The sequence below is a fragment of the Leptonychotes weddellii genome, chromosome 10, assembly GCF_054177405.1.
Source record: "Leptonychotes weddellii isolate Sample4059 chromosome 10, ASM5417740v2, whole genome shotgun sequence".
Taxonomy (NCBI): domain Eukaryota; kingdom Metazoa; phylum Chordata; class Mammalia; order Carnivora; family Phocidae; genus Leptonychotes; species Leptonychotes weddellii.
The window spans coordinates 26798956-26818985 of NC_138378.1; the positions used below are offsets into that span (position 1 = coordinate 26798956).

Below are 20030 nucleotides of genomic sequence, written 5' to 3' on the forward strand. Positions count from 1 at the left end.
GGGGCCCCCGCAAGCCCTGCCGCCCGACCCCGCGCGCCCTCGGGGAGGGGGAGCCGGAGCGGCCGTCTAAGCGCAGGAGCAGGGCCGGCGGAATCCGTGCGGCCCCTCGGGGCTCCGCCAGCGCCCAGCCGCCGGGTAGGTCCCCGCGCCCTCTCCCCGCGGGGGCGGAGCGGGGCTGGAGAGGGGATGGGGCGGGGCCCCTCGGAAGGGCCTGTGAGGGCCCCTGGGGGTGCGTGGGGGAGAGACCAGGGCAGGGGGCCGCCTGCTGCGCCTCGGGTCTGCGCAGGGAGCGCCCCCCGCCGCCGCCGCCGCCGTCCCCTGGGCGGACCTCTGTCCCCGCCTGCTCCCCAAGCCTGCCCAGAGGGGGCCCTGGTCCGAACCCGGCGGAAGTGGGCCTAGGAGAAGGGGGGCGGGCGCCCGCGAGGAGCAGGTGCGGCGGCCACCAGCCCCTGTGGCGGCCGCGCGGGCGCCCGGGTGGGGGCGGGGGCAGCCCTAGTCCCTGGTGGTGGCCAGAGGGAGCAATTGCACAAAGCCACAGACTCCCAGACGTGGGGGATCCTTTCTGCTTTCTGCTTTGGCAACATCTGTTTCTTTTTTAAAAGGTTTGTGTACTGAGTAAATTCGGAGAGCGAGTACACGGTATTCTGATAGTGAGAGATGTTAACTTTTTTTAAAGATTTTATTTGTTAGTTTGTTTGTTTGGGGGGGATTCAGAGGAGGAGGGAGAGGGAGAGGAAATCTCAAGCGGACTCCCTCCCGGCTGAGCGGGGAGCCTAGGCTCAATCTCACTAGCAGACATCATGACCTGACTTGAAACCAAGAGTCAGTCGTTCAACGGACTGAGCCACCCAGGTGCCCCACAAGGGATGTTAGCTTTTAAGCAAATCTAATTGTTTTTGAGAACAAATGCGGAGGTTCCCTTAGGAAGAGTTCCAGCAGCGAGGGAAACCTATGTTGTTCTGATTCAAACATCAAAAGTTTAAGATGTTAAGAGATCATCCCTCCCTTTTCTGTCCCTCCTCTCAACCCACATCCCCCAACCAACGCTAAACCACTATCCTTAGCTTCTTGTGTGGGTTTTCGATTATTTTATGCACACCCAAGACAATACAGACCTATTTTTTTTCTCTGATTAACATTTCTCTGCACTTTTTTCCCCCACTTACGACACTTTGGAGATCCTTCATATCAGTGCATTTAGAGTGGTCTTATGGTTATTACTATTATCCTATTATTATTACTTCAGGTTTTTAAGTTAACTTTATTAAGATATAATTTACATACAATAAAGTGCACCTGGGGGTGCTTGGGTGGCTACTCGGGGGTCCTGGGATCCAGCCCTGGGTCGGGCTCCCTCCTCAGTGGAGAGCCTGCTTCTCCCTCTCCCTCTGCCCCTCCTCCCTGCTCGTACTATCTCAAATAAATAAATAAAATCTTTAAAAATAAAGGGCACCTGTTCTAAGTATCCAGTTAGATGAATTTGATAAATTCATACACCTTTGTAATCACCACCATAATCCAGATACAAAGTTCTGTAACCAAACCAGGTAGGAGAGTTTGTCCACCCTCTGGGCAGCAGGCCAATAAAACTGACACTGAGCTTTTGCAGTGAAGAAAGATAAGCTATTTACTGGTATGGCACCACCCAGGAAAATGGGAAACTAAGGCTCGAAAGTCCCAAACTCCCCAATGGCTTGCAAGTGAAGGTTTCTAAGGGCAAAATTTGGGGCAGGGCTGTCCTGAGAAGGTGGGTGTCATTGACTGGAGGCCCAGGAGGTCATGTTAGCAGGTGCCCTGGTGCCATTTCGTCCGGTCCCCTGGGAGGTCTTTTTCATCTCAAGAGACTTGAAATCTGAAAAGTATATTTGTTCTCTATGGTAGAGGTTTCATTAGGTACATCCGGTAATAATATCCTTAGGGTAGTGCTGATTAACTACTTGTAAGCTAGTGGGGTTGCATTCCTGGAGGTTCCTTGGCCGGTCCAGTCCAGCCATGCCTGGAGGCAATAAGACCTCTAGTGTTCACTCTTTCACCTGCACTGACAAGGTGGATGCTGGCTTCAATTTCCATCGCCCCCAAAAAGTTCCCCTGTGCCCCTCCCCAGTTACTCTCTCCCACTCCCAGCCCCCCAGGCAACCATTGATCTGCTTTGTGTCTATACATTAAGTTTTGCCTATTCCAGAACTTCATATAAATGTTGTTGTAAAGCATGTACTCTTTGTGTCTGGCTTTCTTCCCTCTATGTTTTTGAGATTCATTGACATTGTTTCCTCTTGTAGTGCCGAGTATGTTCCATGGGCTGAGGGAAGCACGCTTTCTCTATTCTCCAGTCAGGCATTTGGGGTCTTTTCCAGCGTGAGACTCTCCTACATGCAGCTGCTACACAATTTCTGCGAAGTTTTTGTATGAATCTATGTTTTCATTTCTCATTTCTCATCTGTGAAGACCCAGAAGTAGAAGGGCAGGGTCACATGGCAAAACGGCATATTTAAGTTTGAAAGAAACTAGTTTCCAAAGCGAGTGTACCATTTTGCATTCCCACCACCAGTGTAGGAGAGTTCCGTTTCCTCCACATCCTCGCCAGCACTTAGTGTTGTCAATCTTTTTAATTTTAGTTATTCCAGTGGGTGCGCGTCCCCACCATTGTTTATAGTTGAATGCTGCCACTCATTCGTATGGTCCCCTCTTGGGCATATAAATGGTTTCCAGCCCTTCTGCTATTGCAAACCATGCTGTGATGGATAATTTTCTTTTTTATTTTTTTAAAGATTTTTTTATTTTTTATTTGACAGAGAGAGAGTACAAGCAGGGGGAGTGGCAGGCAGAGGGAGAGGGAGAAGCAGGCTCCCTGCTCAGCACGGAGCCCAATGCGGGGCTCGATCCCAGGACCCTGGGATCATGACCTGAGCTGAAGGCAGCCACTTAACCGTCTGAGCCACCCAGGTGTCCCTGTGATGGATAATTTTATACATAAACTCATTTGTGAGATGATTTCCTACAAATGGGATTCCTGGGTCAAAAGATGTGTTTTTATGACTTGGGAGGATACACTTAAATTGCCCTTCAATTTGTGCCAATTTACAGTCGTGCCAGCAATATCTAGAGTGCCCCTTTGCCCACAACCTTACCAACACAGTTCTCAAACCATGACACGCATGTCTGAAGGTGAAAGTGCAGTCTTTTTTTTTTTTTTAAGATTTTATTTATTTACTTGAGAGAGAGAATGAGATAGAGAGAGAGCATGAGAGGGGGGAGGGTCAGAGGGAGAAGCAGACTCCCCGCCGAGCAGGGAGCCCGATGCGGGACTCGATCCCGGGACTCCAGGATCATGACCTGAGCCGAAGGCAGTCGCTTAACCAACTGAGCCACCCAGGCGCCCTGAAAGTGCAGTCTTAATTTACATTCCTCCTAGCAGTGAGCTTGAATAACTGTTCAAACATTTAAGAGCCATTTGTATGTCTTGCTCCCTGAATCATGTTTCTACTGAGCTGTTGGTCTTTCTCGTAGCAACTTGAAGGAACTCTTTATATATATAAGGGAGATTTGTCTGGAATGTGAGTTGCAAATATTTTTCACAGTTTGTGAAATGCATTCAGCTTTTGTGTGTGGCTTAGTTCAGTTATTTTCATTGCTAACTAGCATCTGATTGTGTGAATATAACATTTTTTTCATTGCTTCTCTTGTTGCTGGACATTAGGGTGGTTCCTAGTTTTGAGATGTTACTGTGGACATTTGTGTGCGTGTGTCCCCAGCTTCCTGCCTTCGCCTGTCTTGCTCCTTTCGTCCATTTAATGAGTTCCCCCTTGGAGCACAGCCTGACATCACTTGCACATGGAACCTCATCTTGGGGAACCAGACCTAATATGGACATAGGCGGTCATGCTGGGGGCTCCAGTATGGGCAGGCTGGAGAGACATCAACCCCTCCCTCTGGGGATGAGTAAATGGGGTCACCATGGGTGCCACCAGCAGCAGAGGCCACCTGATCCTCCTGCTACATGAGCAGGGGGATGGAGGGCAGAAAGCAAAGCATCCTGTCACACCCTGGGTGCATTTGGCTATCTCTTCTTTTAGGGAGGATTTGGGGAAGAGTCGGGGTGGACAGGGAGATCTAGGCTTCCATCTTTAACCAGGAGCACAACTAGAGATTCCAAAACAAAACGTGGATCTCGAGGAAGGGGAAATTATGGAGACACAGTCCTAACCATGGTAAAGGAGTCCTGAAGAGGAAGAAGAGAGAGGCAGCTAAGAGAGCCCCAGAAATCACAGAGATGGGACAACACCAAATGTGCAGCCTGACAAGTGAGGACATGGAGGTGGCTTGAGCCCTAACTGAGCTGGGGGCCGGGGAAGCAGAACAGACTCCTCGAGCGGCCAGGCTCTGAACACGGAGGGGGGGCTTCACTGTGGACATCAGGGTCCTCTCGGGCAAGAAAATAGCAAACTGGTGAGCCCCTATTCCCACTGCAGACATAGGCTTTGGTGCCTGTTTGTCAAGGGGTCCTTCCTGACCTAAAGCCTGGTTTCTATCCCCTGCATATACCTCTCCCTGCCCATTTCCTTGTCTCTCTCCCCCCAGATCCTGAGCTCCATGGGGTCTGGGGCTGTCTTTGTTTACTGCCTGGCACAGGGTCAGGCACACAGTCAGTGCTAATAAAACAAGGTGGGTGGGGGTTGGAGTCATCCTTGCAAAGTGGATGCCTTCCCAACCCGGATGGGCTATGTCCAAGTATATCCGAGGAATTTTCTGCAGAAATCTCAGAGCAGCTATTTATTTGGAGGTTGCCAAGGAGGGTATGGGGCCACTGGACCAAAGTTGAGAAGATGGATCCCACAAGTAGCCGCTGTGGGAAAGATGATGTCTCAAGTGGCTTTGCTGGAGTCACTCTCCCGAGGGACACTGGGGAGTGTCCTGGGAAGAAGGCTAACCAGGGAGAGTTAAATCTTTGAAGTGCTCACGTAATTTGGGTGCCATCCACCATCTGTAAACAAGACACATTCTGAAGAATGACCCAGAACAGGGTGACTGTAAATATTCTCCTACAAGCCTCACAGTGGACAGAGCCCTTCATCCTTTGGCGTAGCTACCCAGGGGTGGAATTTCAGGGTCATAGGGCAGAAGTGCTTCCGCTTTAATAGATAATGTGACACAGTTTTCCAAAGTCATCGGACATTCTATATGATTCCATTTATATAAAATTCAAAAACAGGCCAGTCAAATCCCTGGTGTTAGATAGCAAGATAGAAGTTAACTTCAGGGGGCTTGCAACTGGGAGGGAGCTCAAGGGAGACTCCGGGGTGCTGGTAATGGTCTGTTTCTTGATCTGGGTGCTGGTTACATGGGCTTGATCACTTTTCGGAAAGTCACCGAGATGTATACTTACAGTGTGTGTGGTTTTCTGTATGTGTGTCACACTTGAATTAAAAGTTTATTTCAAAAGTCTTGAGGTGCCTCAGACCTCTGAGGGGGGACACAACTAACCCCTCTGAGAACCTTCCAATCCCAGGTGGACCTATGTCCCCTTGGAGATGCGCAGAAGCAATCCTCCCCGCACCCTCGCTTCCCTGGACAGCCTAAGAACATCTGGCTGCATTTGGCTTGCTCTGTCTCTGTCCCATTTGGGGACACCCATTTGGGTGCACACTTTCCACCCCCGCCCCACCCCCCTGGACAACAATGTAGAAAAACCAGTGCTTACTAAGTGCTCACGTACTGCGTGCCAAGCAAGGTGCTGGTGATGTGGCCAGAGTTGGTGAGCAGCACCTAGAGCCTCACGGAGCAGGAAGGAGCACACATCTCTTGAGCATAGGTAGTTTGTGGCAAATGTCATGTAATTTGCACTTGCTGACCACCTCCAGCAGGCAGTCTCCCAGAATGAGCTGCATTCACAGTTAGATCTTCCGTGTCCCAGTGCAGCCGTTTGGGTTGCAAGAAGGAGACTCACTCCAGTTACGTCCTAGGATGGATGTTTATTGGGTGGACATGCCAGACAGGCTCCCAGGAAGAGTCTGGCAATCAGGCACTACAAGGAATGGGACCTGGGGCCAGGAAGCTCCCGGCCGTGTTACATGGAGCTTACTCAGCCTCCAATTTCTTCCCAACCTGTTAGCCCCTCTGACAACTCCCCACTACCCTCCAGGTTTCTCAACCCAAATTCCATGCAGGCTCTTTGCACCTCCTTCCATCTGCCACCAGGCTGTGAGGGGAGGCACTAGCCCGCCCAAGAACTGCCTCCTCTCAGGCACTGACGTCATGGGAGCGAGTCATTCCTTCTTTGTGACCCTCATTCTACTTAACAGCCCCTGGCACACAAGACCGAGTGAGCCCACTTGATCACGGAGAGGGCTGTACCTGGAGCAGAAATAAGGATGCTCTCCACGCTCCCTGGGGACAGGAATGGGGGCCCCTCTTCTTCCAGGGGCCTGATAAAATGCCTGTTCAGGCAACCCCATTGCCTGGCATACCCTCTTCCTAGGGAGCACCAGAACATCTTGATTTCCTCGGTCTTAATGTGTGGGAGAGACTCCCTCCTCTGGGAAGCCCATGAACAGAATGGCCAGGGACACGTCCTGGCCTTCAGGAGATGGGCACTAAAAATATGGCTTGCTGGAAGCATTCCCACCAATGTCAGAAGTCTCAGGGATGAGTCCATGGTTGGGAATTCTTTGGAAATAGAATAAAAACTGTATTTCTCAGAACCCCTTGCAGCTTGAGGTGGCCACGTGACTCAACTCTAGCCAATGGGGAGTGAGTGGAAATGACCTGCAACTTCTGGGTTGTGTCCACAATGGGAATGAGTGTGCCTTCAACTTCCTCTTCTTGCTGGAGGGAATGTGAACACAGTGGGGCCACCATGAACCTCACAACCAAAGGTAACATTTCAGGGTTGGAGAAAAATAAGATAGAAGGATCCAGAATTCTGACACCTTAAACTACCACAGCATACCCAGATTAGTATGGGAGAGAAAAATAAAATTCCCTCATGTTGAAGTTACTGTATTTGGTCTCTTGTTAGAGCAGCCTAACTTCTATTCCAGTTACTACAGAGTGCTTTTGCCAGCCTGTGAGGATATAGGAAGCTCCTCTTCTTTTCTAACCCATCCAAAAAGTCCAGGGTGGGCTTGGAGGAAAAAGATGTGAGGGGCAGTCCATTGGAAGATAAAGGGAGAGATCAGATCCAGAGAAAAGGAAAAGACAAGTAGACAACATGACCATGACTCGTTTCTCCTCAGAGTGCCCCAGGGTCATCACCCTCCTGGGCAAATTAGGGTTCACCTCCACTCTCAACGCCCATTTTTCTTGGCAAGAGGTTTGGAACCAGGTCATTGAAAATCAGATGTTGTAGAGTTGTTTCCACAGAGGCAGTCGGGATTCAACGCAGCCTTGTTCATGAGGCTCAAGTCATCACCGTTTCTGGTGACCTCCTCCTCCTGAGGGTAGACAGTGTCACAGGTCAGCCCAGGGGCAGAGCACGGGACAAGGTCCCACCTGTGGCTGCATCAGGATCAATGAGCTTCCCACAGAGAAAATTCTGGTTACAAGGAGGACTCTGGGAGCTCTCATTCCCTGACCTCAAACTCTGGAGGGCATTCCCTAGACCCCAATCCTTGGGTGGGGGTCCCAAGGGGACTGGTGAGCCTGTGCCTGGATGGCAATGAGGCTGCGAGCCCTGGCCCACCCACTGGATGATCTGCAGAAGGGGACACATCACAGGGAAGGGAAAACAGACTTTCACCCCCGCCCAGATGATGGGCACACTCTGGAGTGGGGAAGAGAGAACCCAAAACACAGGTGGGGTTCTGTGTTCCAAGATGTGGCTTGGAAGTTGAAGTGAAACTGCTACGTTCAGAACGTCTGCCCCAGTCACCCCACCAGCAGCTCCCACAGAGAAGCCAGCAGTCACACTGGCCTACTGTATGCTCGAAGTCCCCAGTGAGCAAACACGTGACTGTTGGGTGCTCCATTTAGAATGTGGCTTCCCTGTCTTTCCAGGGGTCCCTGGTTCTCTCTATTCTCTCCCCAGTCTCCCCCTAGTCCCAGGGGCCATCCTATATATGAGAGCGGTCTCTAGGCGCCAGCCCCGCACGGTGGGTTAGCCGGGCATCGTGTCTGCCTGGGCCCGCATGGCGGATGGATACCTGCATGCTCTCCTTCGGAGAAGTCATCTCCACCAAATTCTCACCCATGCTCAGCTTATAAAAATGCCTCCTGCAACAACAAGATTGGACTCAGAAGGCCTCTACCCTCCCCCTGCCTACCCCCATTCCCTCCCCCGACCCCAAGTCCTTAGCCCCAGACTGCTCACTGAACAGAGCGGTGGGAGCCTTGTGGGGAGTGGGGGACCTTATCTTTCTTCCTTCCCTCCCAGCCCTTTCTTTACACAGGTGGGGTCCAGATAAAGAAAGAAAACTACAGCAAGATGGATTTAAAGGTGATTCTAGAAGCAATTCCCAAATTTGGAGCAGTGGGAGGAAGAAGGTCAGGCTAGGAAGTATGGAGCCTGTGCATCTGGTAAGAGAGACATGAGGGAATGTTGAGGGCAAGGGGGGAGGGCAAGGTAACCCCATCCACCCCCCAGCTCTGAACCCACCTCCAGACATACCAGGCCCCCAGGCCCAACAACAGGAAGAGGAGGCCCACCAGCAGCCCCAGGACCCAGAGTAGCTTCTGGAACAGACTCAGGCGGTGCAAGGCTGGAATACAAGGGTGAGGCTCAGGGGGCAGCTATGGATCCAGGCCTCCGATGCTCCCCCCTCCAAGATGAAAACTATTCTAGCCCTCACTTTATCTCAGAAGCTTTCCCACGCAACGGCGCTTCAAGCAACCAGTCTAGACTAGTTGGATAAACTGACTACAGCAGAAAGGATTCAGGGAAGACCTCAGAAGGAAGCCTTTGGACGGGAGAGCTAGGCCTCTCTACAGAGGGGCCTGGGAGATGGACCCCCCACCTCTGGTTCCGAAGTAGGTAGAAGCAGACGCAGAGCCCAGGGCATTGGAGGCAAAGCACACGTATTCGCCCTGGTCACTGGTCCTCAGCTCCTCCATGTCCACCCTCAGGGCATTGGCGGTGGCCGTGACACGGATGTGTGGTTCTGCAGGAGCCCTGTGGGGCTGGCTAGAGGCCACCAGCCTACTGCCGAGGTGGAGGCTCAGACTGGCTAGGGGCTCGCTGTCCACTCGGCAGTCCAGGATGCCCTGGATGCCACCCTCAGGCTCCACGAAGACCGTCATGGTGGGCATCTTGGGAGGGTCTGTGGGAACACAGAGGGGCATGATGATTGCAGAAAACCAGTGCCAATTCCTCCCCTCCCGGGCCCCACGCAGGATGACCCTGCAGCTCACTGCACTAACAGATAAGAGCCTATTCCTCCACTCCTTGATCTGTGACTTGCTCTGACCACTGGAAAGCAGAAGTGACATTATGTGACTTCAGGGCTAGGCCTCAAGGGGCCTCACTGCTTCTGCCCTCCTACAAACACAACCATGTGGGAAGCCCAGGCCAGCCCCAGCTGCCAGCCACGAGGATGCAGCCATCCTCCACCATCTCGCTTCAGCTCAGCAACTGGACGACAGCAGCCACACGCGGTGAGACCACCGAAGACCTGCCCAGCAACGCCCGGCCTGAGTTGCTGACCCCCAGAATTGTGAGCAAACACGACGGCTGTTGTTTGAAGTTCCATATTTTGGAGTAGCTTGTTACTGCAGCCATAGCTGGCTGATGCTGCGAGGGGCCTGGATGAGGGATGGAGCAGGGACCCAGCACTCCGGGTGCACTCGCTCTCCATACTCCTCACGGGGCGAGGGGGCTGATATTTTACACGTGAGGAAAGCCAGGCAGGGATGTGCAAGGTCCCACAAGCAGTCAGCGGGAGTTCTCCAACCCAGGTCTCCACCCCTGTGAAGCCTTTGCTCTTTGCAGACAGAAGAGGAGGACCTGAGGTGGGCAGGGGAGATTCGGGCAGACTGAGGCCGGGGGCAGAGGGGGGTGTCCTACTCACACAGCACACGAAGCATGACTGGAGCAGAAGTGGTGGCCCCACTGGGGAGCTCAGCCTGGCAGTGGTACGCCCCGGCTTGGGCGCGGGCCACGTGGGCAAAGACAAGGGTGGGCCCAGGCTCCACGTGTAGTCGCTGGCCATTCCAGAACCAAGCGAAGGTGGAGTTGCCCGTGGGCCCGGGACCACCAGCGAGGCGACAGCTCAGGTTCAGCGGTGCACCCTCAGCCACGTCCAGCCCCGGCTCGGCCACCACACGCACGCCTGCAGGCCGAGGACCAGGAGGCGGTCAGGGAGCCTCTGGGTGGCATCTGGGCATCTGAGAGGCCTCGGTGCATTATGGGAAGGTCTGTTCTGATTTGGGCCCCCCAGAGGTGAGATTGTCTCTCCCATAAGACTGAGATCTCTTGCACTGGGGACCTCCGGGACAGGGTTGTGTGTCTCTCTTAACAAACCGGGCTTTCTGATGGATGGGGCTATATCTTGCTCTCAGATGGGACTCCCCAAAGGTGGGGCTCCACCTCATCCCTCACACTGAGCCCCCCTAAAGGTAGGGTTGTGTCTCTCTTCCCACCCCAGGCTTCCCCAGGGCAGGTCTGTGCCTCCTCTCCAGCCTGGGTTCTGTGAGGACGGGGTATTGTCTCCCCTGCACCCAAGGCGTCCTGCTACAGCTCCACGCCTGCAGGGACCGCTCCAAGGGTGAGGCCGTTTCTTCCCCTCAGACTGGGCACCTGCCTCCAGGGAGAGCTGTGCCGCTGCTGTCAGATGGGGCAGGGCTCTAGCTACCCATTCTGGTCAGCCAGGCCCTGTTGGGGGAGCGCCATGCCTCATATAAACATGGCCCCGCTGTGCCCGAGCCCCCTCTCCACCCCCTTCGCCCACTCACCTTCTCCCTGCAGCTGCCCTGTGGTGCTGACTGAGCCCAGGAAGTTGTGGGCCGTGCACACGTAGGTGTCCTTGTCACCTGAGGGTACGTCTTGCACCTGCAGCCGCAGGGCATTGCGGGCCACCTGGACGTGGCCTGTCCCGGATGCCAAGCCGTGGACCCCAGGGCTGGTGACCAGCACCTTGCCATCGCGGGACAGGGCCAGCTCAGCGGGTGGCTCGCTGTCCACAGTACACTGCACCACGGCCATGGAGCTGACTCTGGAGTCCCGAAAGGATGACAGGACAACATCCCGAGGGGCATCTGGGGACATGACAGCACATAGTTGGAGGCCTTGTTGGGAACCCCTGGACCATCCACGGCCTACCTGCCTGGCACTGGGGAGGCTGAAGCCTCTGGACAAAAGGTCACTTCCTCGAAGTGACACCTCGTGGGCCGCTTCCCCCAGGCAGGGTTCACAGGACTCTAGGGTCTCTGTTCTCATCACCTGTGTCCTTCTTTTCCCAACTGCCCAATCTGAGGTCCGCTACAGTCCTGCGTCCACCCCCACGAAGGCCCAGAAGTGCCCTCCGCCCGCTCTCAGCCTCGGCACCCCCAGCCAAGGACCCCGGCTCACAGTGGACTTGCAGGGCGGTGGGCCGGGAGCTGCGGGTGCCCTGGGCGTCCTGGACCTGGCAGGAGTAGGCACCCGCGTGAGCCCGTGTGGCCGCCGGGAACGAGAGGGCGGCGGCTGGCCCTTCCTGCAGCCAATGGGCATTGTGGTACCAGGCATAGAGCGCAGGTGGGCGGGCAGCAGGGTCTTCACAGGTCACTGTGACGGGGGTCCCCTCGGGCACAGCGGCGGATGGAGCCAGGGTCACCTGCACGCCTGTCCCAGGGAGACCAGGGTCAGCGAGGCCCAGCCAGATACCCCAGCCGCTCCCTCCTCCCCTGCTGGGCTTGGCCCGGGCCCGGCCTCACCCTCTAGCCGCAGCTCCACGGAGGCATTGGCCTGGCCCAGAGGACTGTGGGCGGAGCAGCTGTAGAGACCCTCGTCGCTGGGCCCGGGCTCCCACAACTCCAGGCGCAGGGCATTGGGGACAGAGGCTGTGGTCGAGGAGGCCAGGAGGCGGCCAGCGCGGCTGAGGACCAGCTGGGCGGGCGGGCGGCTGTCCACGGTGCACAGTACCTGGGCCAGCCGTCCGCCGCGGCTCTCTAGGAGGTAGGTCAGGCGCAGGCTGCGGGGTGCGTCTACAGGGACACCAAAGGAAACGGTTCAGAGACCGCAATGAGGAGGCCAGTTGGCAGGTGGCCTTCAAACCAGGAGGGCCCTGGCTCCCCATCCCACGGGCCCCCCATTGCCCAATCTGGGGCCATGCTCCTCTGCCCAGGAAGAACCTATCCCCTCTGACCCCTGACTCAGCCCTCCTTGTCCCGGGCTTCATCGAATGGATGGGGACTGAGTTCCTGGGTTGGACATCTCTGGGGCTCTGGCCATGCCCTTGATCCCTGTGGGCTGCCGTCATTCCTTTTTGCCCCACCCTGCATCCAACCAAACTCACAGAGGACATCCAGAGTGACAGGTCTGGAGAGGTGGGGTGCCTGGCCCGGAGTCACCACCCCACAGCGGTAGGAGGCAGCATCTGTGACTGTGACATTGGGCAGAAGGATGGAGTGGGCACCTGGGCGTTGCTGCCCATCCCGGTACCACGTGTAGGTGAGCTGGGTCAGGTTGGCGGTCCACACGAGGCAGGTCAAGTTCACCAACTGCCCCTCCTGCACGACAGCCCTGGGCCACACCTGCACGCTCACAGCTGGGGAGGGAGGAGGGCACGGGGACACCAGTGAGACTGTGAAGCTATGTAAAGCAAGCCACTTGTCTCCATGAGGGAGGGAAGCCCCTCAGCCTCTGGGAGGCACAGGTGGCCCACCCCTACTGGGGGCTCGAGGTAAAGCTTGGGAAACAGCTCACCATCTCTTAGGTGGTCCCAAGCAGGGTTCTGCAGGGCCCCCGGGTGCCCTGAGCCCTCCCTGACCCCCTAGTGGGTACATGGGAGAACGCAAGCCTCCCTGCCCTGTGGTGTTTTCTCCTTGAACACCCCCCTCCATTTCTGATTAGCTTTATCCACTGGACGTCCAGGCAAACATCTGTTTCTAAAAAAAGACTCTTCCATAAGAGCCAAGTCTGGAGTCGCTTGCCCTAAAGGAGGCTGGGAACGGAGACTGTCCTTATGTTCAGCCCGCCTTCCTGTGCCTCAGGCTTCCAGAACCCTCTCCAGTCTCCTCTCTTCTCTTAAAGGAGTCACCCATGCACACACTCACACCCTCACACTGACCCTGGGCATCGAAGGTGGCAGAGGCTGAGGCCTGGCCCAAGGTGTTGTTGGCCTGGCAGGTGTAGACGCCCTCATCCTCCAGCACTGCACCATGGATCTCCAGGCGTAGCCTGCTGGGGGCCACAGCCACCTGCAGCCGGGGAGAGCTGCTTGCCAGCTCCCCTGCACCTTGTAGGGTGGAGGCCACGAGGTGGTCCCCGTGGAGCAGTCGTAGGTGGGCTGGAGGGTCACTGTTCACACGGCACAGGAGGAGACCCAGTCGCCCAGGGCCTGTGTCCATCAGGGTGGTGAGCGTGGCCTGGCGAGGGGCATCTACAGGAGCGGGGAGTGGTCAGGGCCCCTGGTCCCTCATCTAGTGCTCTCTCATGGAGGCAGTGCCCAGGGCCTGGGCTCCCCCAGCCCCTCCTCCCGCTGTGCCCTTGTTTCTTTCACCCCCCAAGAAACATGGACAGGATGAAAACTTACAGGACACGTGGAGGCTGACAGGGGCGGCCAGGCTCATGGTGGCTGAGCCTGGAGCCTGGGCCTGGCAATGGTAGGCCCCAGCTTGGCTCAGAGTAATGGCTGCGAAGCGGAGCGTGGCCGAGTTTGACTCCGGGAGGGGCTGGCCATCCTGATACCAGAGGTATGAGGTCCCCTCCAGGACCCCTGTGGGCACCTGGCAGCTCAAGACCACGGCCTGGCCCTCCTGGAGCTCCGGTGATGGTGACACCTGGACCCAGGCTCCTGCAGGGAGAAACCGAGAGCAGGTGAGGGCCCTCCCCCACACCCTCCCCCCCAGCCTGGGGCTGTGGGTGTGTCTACACCAGGGCCCCAATCCTATGTCCTGGAGCCACAGCCCCCCTACCAGACCACCACCAAGGGCCCCGCTTCAGCTCCACGCCTCCTTCTGTCCTGCTCCCAACTCCCCTGCACTGGGTCTGTCCTGGCCTTTACCACCCACCAACTCGAGCTACAGTTTCGCTCTGTCAGTCATATCTCACCTACCAGAAGGCCCAGCTTATGTGACCTCTAACCCCGTGTCAGGGACAGCGCCTGCACAAGCTAGCTCCTGACAGATGCTGGTTTGATCCCATAAAGCACTGAAATGGGAAGGGTTTAGGTCATGCTAAGGGCCATTGTCCTGATAGTGAGCTGGACCCAGCGTGGATGACCCAAGGCTAGTCACCGTGTGGTCTTGAGTCCTCCCCAGCTCAGCTCCGCACCCAGGCTCCGAGTCATGAGAGCCCAAGAACTGGGGCTGTGTGTGCCTGGGTGGCTCAGTCATTAAGCGTCTGCCTTCGGCTCAGGTCAGGATCCCAGGGTCCTGGGATCGAGCCCCGCATCATCAGGCTCCCTGCTCAGCGGGGAGCCTGCTTCTCCCTCTCCCTCTGCCTGCTGCTCTGCCTACTTGTGCTCTCTCTCTATCTCTCTGTCCAGTAAATAAAAAAATCTTTAAAAAAAGGGGGGGGGCCTGGGTGGCTCAGTCGTTAAGCGTCTGCCTTCAGCTCAGGTCATGATCCCAAGGTCCTGGGATCGAGCCCCGCATCGGGCTCCCTGCTCAGCGGGGAGCCTGCTTCTCCCTCTCCCGCTCCCCCTGCTTGTGTTCCCTCTCTCGCTGTGTCTCTCTCTGTCAAATAAATCAATAAAATCTTTTTAAAAAATTCTTGTTATATAACAAAATTGTATTACTATAAAAGAAGTTTCTGCAAGCGCTCCAAGCAAGCCAGCCATGCCGGGCGATAGCCGCTGCCTTCTAGTGGTTGCCACAGCGATTACAGGGGAAAATATCTAGCTGGAGACCAAGGGAGGCCTGCTGGCTGGCTAGAAACTCCCCTAACCACGGCTGAAAAAGACTCACATCTCTACCCAAAATCCACATGACCCAGCCCAAAGCCTGGCTAGAGCAGCCCCCAGGGCATGTGGGCCTACCCACATAGAGAACTGACACTCACCTCGGACCTGAAAGAAGAGGGAGGTATTGGTGGATCCGAGGACATTGGTGGCCTCACAGCAGTAGCTTCCAGAGTCCCCAAGGCTCAAGTCTCGGACCTCTAGCTGCAGGGAGTTGGCTGTGGCTTTGACCTGGAGGCGGCCATGGAATGGGAGCAGGGGCCCCAGGCTGGTGGCCAGGAGGCGCTCCCCGTGGAACAGGGCCAGCCGGGCCACGGGCCGACTGTCCACAGTGCAGATGAACACAGCCACGTGGCCCTGGCCCACGTCCAGGAGGGCTGACAGCTTTGGAGGGTCTGGGGGATCTGCAGACAGGACGGAGCTCAGGCCACCCACCCCCTGCCCCCAGTCCAGCTCACCCCAGTCCTACAGCCACACTCTATGCCCCTCCCCCTCCACACACACAGTCCAAGCCTGCCCTTGCCCATGCCCAAGCCATGCTCTGCCCCCCCACGGCCCTCCCCGCCTCACTGAGCACCCCCTCACCCTCCCAGTACCCAACCCTGCCCTGGCCCATCACCCACAGAGCACACTCAGGACCACCGGGGCGGAGAGCTGGGCCCCGGCCTCGGCGAGGATGCGGCAGGCATAGAGGGCAGCATCCGATCTGGCCACGGGCAGCAGTGTCACGGTCTCCAGGGGGCCCTGGGCCCACAGCGCCCCATTCCGGAACCAGGAGAAGTTGGCAGGGCCGCGGGCTCCCCGGCTCACACTGCAAGTCAGGTTGGCCCCGGTGCCCTCCTGCAGCGTGTGCGACGGGGTGATGACCAGGACGGTGGCTGGAGAGCAGACAGCACAGGCCACCTGAGACAGGCCTCACCTTGACCGCCTCCCCCCTGGGGTGGGGGCCCAGCCTCCCAGCCTGGATGGAGCAGGCAGGAAGGCGATGCCCCGGGGTGCCCACGGGGCAGGGGAGAAAAGCGACTCCCACTGCCCAACGGAGGTGGTTTCGCCCGATAGACCCGCCTTGGAGCAGGGGGGTGGGGGCGGCTGCGGGGTCCCGCGTACCAGCCCCTGACCCTGAGCCGCCCGCTCCCCGCGCTGACTCACCCTGGGCATCAAAGGTTGCAGAGGCGGAGGCGTTGCCCAGGGCATTGCTGGCCTCACACAGGTACACACCCTCATCCTCCAGCACCGGGTCACCAATCTCCACACGCAGCAGGTTGGGGGCTCTGGTGACCCTTAGGCGCCGGGAGCAGCCCCCACAGCCCAGTGGCAGGGAAGAGGCCACAACATGGTCCCCGTGGAGCAGCCGCAGCTGGGCTGGGGGGTTGCTGTCCACGCGGCACAAGAGGAGCCCTTGACGTCTAACCCCATCTCCGGCAGCATCGGGCTCCAACTGGGCAGTGAACATGGGCAGGCGTGGGGCATCTGTAGGGAGGGAGAGCATAGGCGTTCATCCCATGGCCTCCACCAGGTTTCTCCCGGTCCACTCAAAGCTGGCTAGGTTCCCACAACACACCAAACAAAGGCATGTGCCCAGGGTTGCCGTAAACAGCTGTGTAGGTTGTGCACTGCACAAGGACAACCAAACCAAGGTAGGAGGAATTCAGCCCGTGCCCCTCGTGCTCAGCTGTGCTCTAGTGCTATACAGAGTCCTCCCTGAGGAAGGAATGCCATTTTCTAGCTTGGACAAGGGCATCGGATGGGCTAGCGGATGGACGTATTAGCCCCTCAGGCTAATACGGAGCATCCACCCTTGACAGGACACAGTCCCTGTGCTGAGAGCTTCTGCCTTCGTGGCTATGGGAGCCTGCAAGGGCACAGCCGACGGGTGTGTACACATATATGGGAGTATGGTGTCCTAGGGCCCTGCTCAGGACAGAGCTTGGACATGGCGCCCGTGGTGCATTTGAGGCTAGAAGCAGAGGGCCCTAGGGCGCCTGGGTGGCTCAGATGGTTAAGCGTCTGCCTTCGGCTCAGGTCATGATCCCAGGGTCCTGGGATCGAGTCCCGCATCGGGCTCCCTGCTCCTTGGGAGCCTGCTTCTCCCTCTGCCTCTCTCTCTCTCTCTCTCTCTGTCTCTCATGAATGAATAAATAAAATCTTTAAAAAAAAAAATTAAAAATAAATAAATAAATAAAAAATAGAAGCAGAGGGCCCTAAATGGGCTGGGGTTTGGGGTGGGATGTGGGGAGGCAGAGAAAGTCCCCGGCTTGTTCCCCACATTTCAGCCCTGGGCAGACTGCTCTCTGGTGCCTTCCTGACCTAGACCCCCGGGCAGGGCAGTGGCAGGAGGGCCCGAGGGATGTGGAGGCGGCTGGTGGGCTCCAGTGGCCTGACCCTCCCCACTGCGGGCAGGGGCTGGTGGGACGACTACTCACAGAGCACAGTGAGGATGGCAGGTGAGGAGGGGCCACTGGCACTGTGGCCATCCTTGGCCTGACAGTAGTAAGAGCCGGCGTCGGTGCTGGAGGCCGCCAAGAGCTGAAGGCTGCTGCTGGAACCCTCGAGAAGCAGGGCTCCGTTCCGGTACCAGGAGAAGCGGATGTCGGGCGATGGGCTCAGACCGGTCTTGCAGCTCAGTGTTACCCCTTGCCCTTCTACCACCTCTGCTGCGGGGCTGATGAGGAGGTGGACCACTGGAAGAAGAGGGAGCAGGGGAGGCTCAGGTCCCCCACACGCCGGCAGCTCCGTGCCACTGGCTGCAGGAAGACCTCCAGGGTTCTCCTCTCCCCACATGACTGTAGGTAGGTCTGGACTCCATGGCATCAGCTCCATGAGCCCCTTGATAATCAGGAGGGTTTGTCCTTGAATGCCAGTTCTGATCTATGGTAGTAGCTGGCTGCAGCATGGTCGAGAAGGATTGTGAGCCAGAGCTCAAGCTTCCATCGAAAACCCGGCTCCATTGATTAGCTCTGCAGGCCACGGCCTCAGAAGGAGGAAATGGCAGCATGTGCCCCGAGGTATGGATGACCGTGCTTTTCTATTCTTCCTCCTGCATCTGACTCCTGGCGCGGAGCCTGCCCCAAACGTTTGCTAAATAAGAAACAAACGGATATGAAGGACTCTTCAAGTTTGGAGTCCGAATGTGCACGAAAGGAATAATGCAACCTGCCATGTTTCCCTTTTGCCTTGACTTCAGGAACCTCCCCGGTCGGGATGAGTGTATAGTCCAGATCTTTGATGTGATGTGTTTTTACCAACCAGCTTGTTCATCCCCTCGGCCAAGTCCTCTGGACTCCTGGGAGGAAGGCCGGAGCAGGCGTCCTCCTCAGGGTCCCTTCACCAGCCCCTCGTGCTGGTCTTACCTTTGGCATGGAAGTCCAAGGTCGACGTTGAATTCCCAAGGGTGTTGGTGGCTGAGCATGTGTATTCCCCACTGTCAGCTGGCCCCAGGTTTCGGATCTCCAGGTTCAGGGAGTTGGGGGTGGAGAAGACACTGAAGCGTGAACTGTGGGACCCCTCCCCGGGGGTGGAGGCCAGGATGAGGCCATTGTGTGACAGCGCCAGGGTGGCCAGAGGCTCGCTGATCACCGAGCAGTGGAGGATGCCCACCAGCCCCTCCTGTGTCTCCAGGAAGGCAGTTAGCTCCGGGACAAGGGGCGGGTCTGTATGGAGATGAAGAGGTGCCGGTCACCCTCAGACAAGGGCAATCCCGGATCCCCCTTTATAGGCTATGATTCTGCACCTCCTTTGTTCCACAATGCCCCGCCCGTGAAGGGAGCAAGCCCAGAGCTCCCGAGGGCCGGTTGAATACCCTTATCCCTGAGTGGGGCAAATCACTTTGTCTTCTCAGTCAATAGCTGTGGCGACTCTGTGAGTCGGGGTCAGGGGCCCCACTTTGAAGATGGGAAAGCTGATGAGACACCTGGCAGTGGACAGCACCTCATCCAAGCGATCAGGGTGAAAGACTACCAGCAATGGGACAGACTGACATCAAGCGCCTCCTGATGGGACGCAGCAAGACGGACACAGCATCACACCCGCGCTGTTGCTTTCCGGGGGCACAGGCTCAGTCTACGCAAATCAGACAAACGCAAACGGAGGGACACCCACACAACAACTGGCCTGTACTCTTCACGTTTCAATGTCAAAAAAGACAAGGCAAGTGGTGCCTGGGTGGCTCAGTCGGTGAAGCGTCTGCCTTCGGCTCAGGTCATGATCCCAGGGTCCTGGGATCGAGCCCTGCATCGGGCTCCCTGCTCGGCGGGGAGCCTGCTTCTCCCTCTCCCTCTGCCACTTCCTCTGCTTGTGCTCTCTCTCCCTCTCAAATGAATAAATAAAATCTTAAAAACACACACACACACACAAGGAAAGACTGAGGAACTGTCTCAGATTAAAGGAGAATAAAAAGATGTGACAAATGAATGCAATGCAGGATCGTGGCTTGGATCCTGGTTTTGGTTCAGGTCATGATCTCACAGTTGTGGAATTGAGCCCGGCGTCCGCTCCGTGCTCAGTGGGGAGTCTGCTTCAGATTCTCTCTCTCTCTCCCTCTGCCCCTCCCTGCTCTCTCTCTCACTCAAATGAATAAATAAAATCTTAAAAAAAAAAAGAGAGAGAGAGAGAGAGACTAACTTCTATATGATTCCAACTATTTGACATTCTGGAAAAGGCAAAATTTTTTTGCCTGTGGTTGCCTCAACAGATAACTAAGTGTAGGACAGGGGATTTGGGGGGCAGTGAAACTATTCTGTATGATACTGTAATGATGAATACATGATATTATGTAGTTTTCAAAACCTATAGATACACAACACAAAGAGTGAACCTTAATGTAAACTAGGGACTTTAGTTAATAATGTATCAATGTTGGTTCAGTAATTGTAACAAATACACAACACTAATCCAAGATGTTAATATAGGGGAAACTGTGCAAGGAAAGCATACATGGGAACTCTGTACTATCTGCTCAATATTTTTGTAAATTTATTTTATTTATTTATTTTTTTTAAAGAT

At 56.1% G+C, this 20030-nt stretch overlaps 1 protein-coding gene and 1 long non-coding RNA gene across 3 annotated transcripts in view; one reads left to right on the forward strand and one right to left on the reverse strand.

Moving 5' to 3' along the window:
• Window positions 1-14839, forward strand: LOC145723823 (uncharacterized). The gene is made up of 2 exons (XR_014149145.1): window positions 1-135; window positions 8369-14839. It is a non-coding gene; the product is annotated as an uncharacterized LOC145723823 (long non-coding RNA).
• The window catches only part of SIGLEC1 (sialic acid binding Ig like lectin 1), a 24306-nt gene continuing 10230 nt past the window's right edge, over window positions 5955-20030 (reverse strand). For both annotated transcript variants that reach the window (XM_081833133.1, XM_081833135.1), the window contains 16 exons: window positions 18380-18679; window positions 17453-17710; window positions 16179-16499; window positions 15653-15907; window positions 15131-15433; window positions 13662-13922; window positions 13197-13508; window positions 12423-12674; window positions 11842-12111; window positions 11498-11749; window positions 10882-11184; window positions 9999-10259; window positions 8949-9251; window positions 8591-8693; window positions 8139-8208; window positions 5955-7430 (listed from right to left, as the gene is read on the reverse strand). In XM_081833133.1, the coding sequence (XP_081689259.1) occupies window positions 7323-7430; window positions 8139-8208; window positions 8591-8693; window positions 8949-9251; window positions 9999-10259; window positions 10882-11184; window positions 11498-11749; window positions 11842-12111; window positions 12423-12674; window positions 13197-13508; window positions 13662-13922; window positions 15131-15433; window positions 15653-15907; window positions 16179-16499; window positions 17453-17710; window positions 18380-18679 (3932 nt within the window). In that variant the 3' untranslated portion in view covers window positions 5955-7322. The remainder of the gene's footprint in view (window positions 7431-8138; window positions 8209-8590; window positions 8694-8948; window positions 9252-9998; window positions 10260-10881; window positions 11185-11497; window positions 11750-11841; window positions 12112-12422; window positions 12675-13196; window positions 13509-13661; window positions 13923-15130; window positions 15434-15652; window positions 15908-16178; window positions 16500-17452; window positions 17711-18379; window positions 18680-20030) is intronic.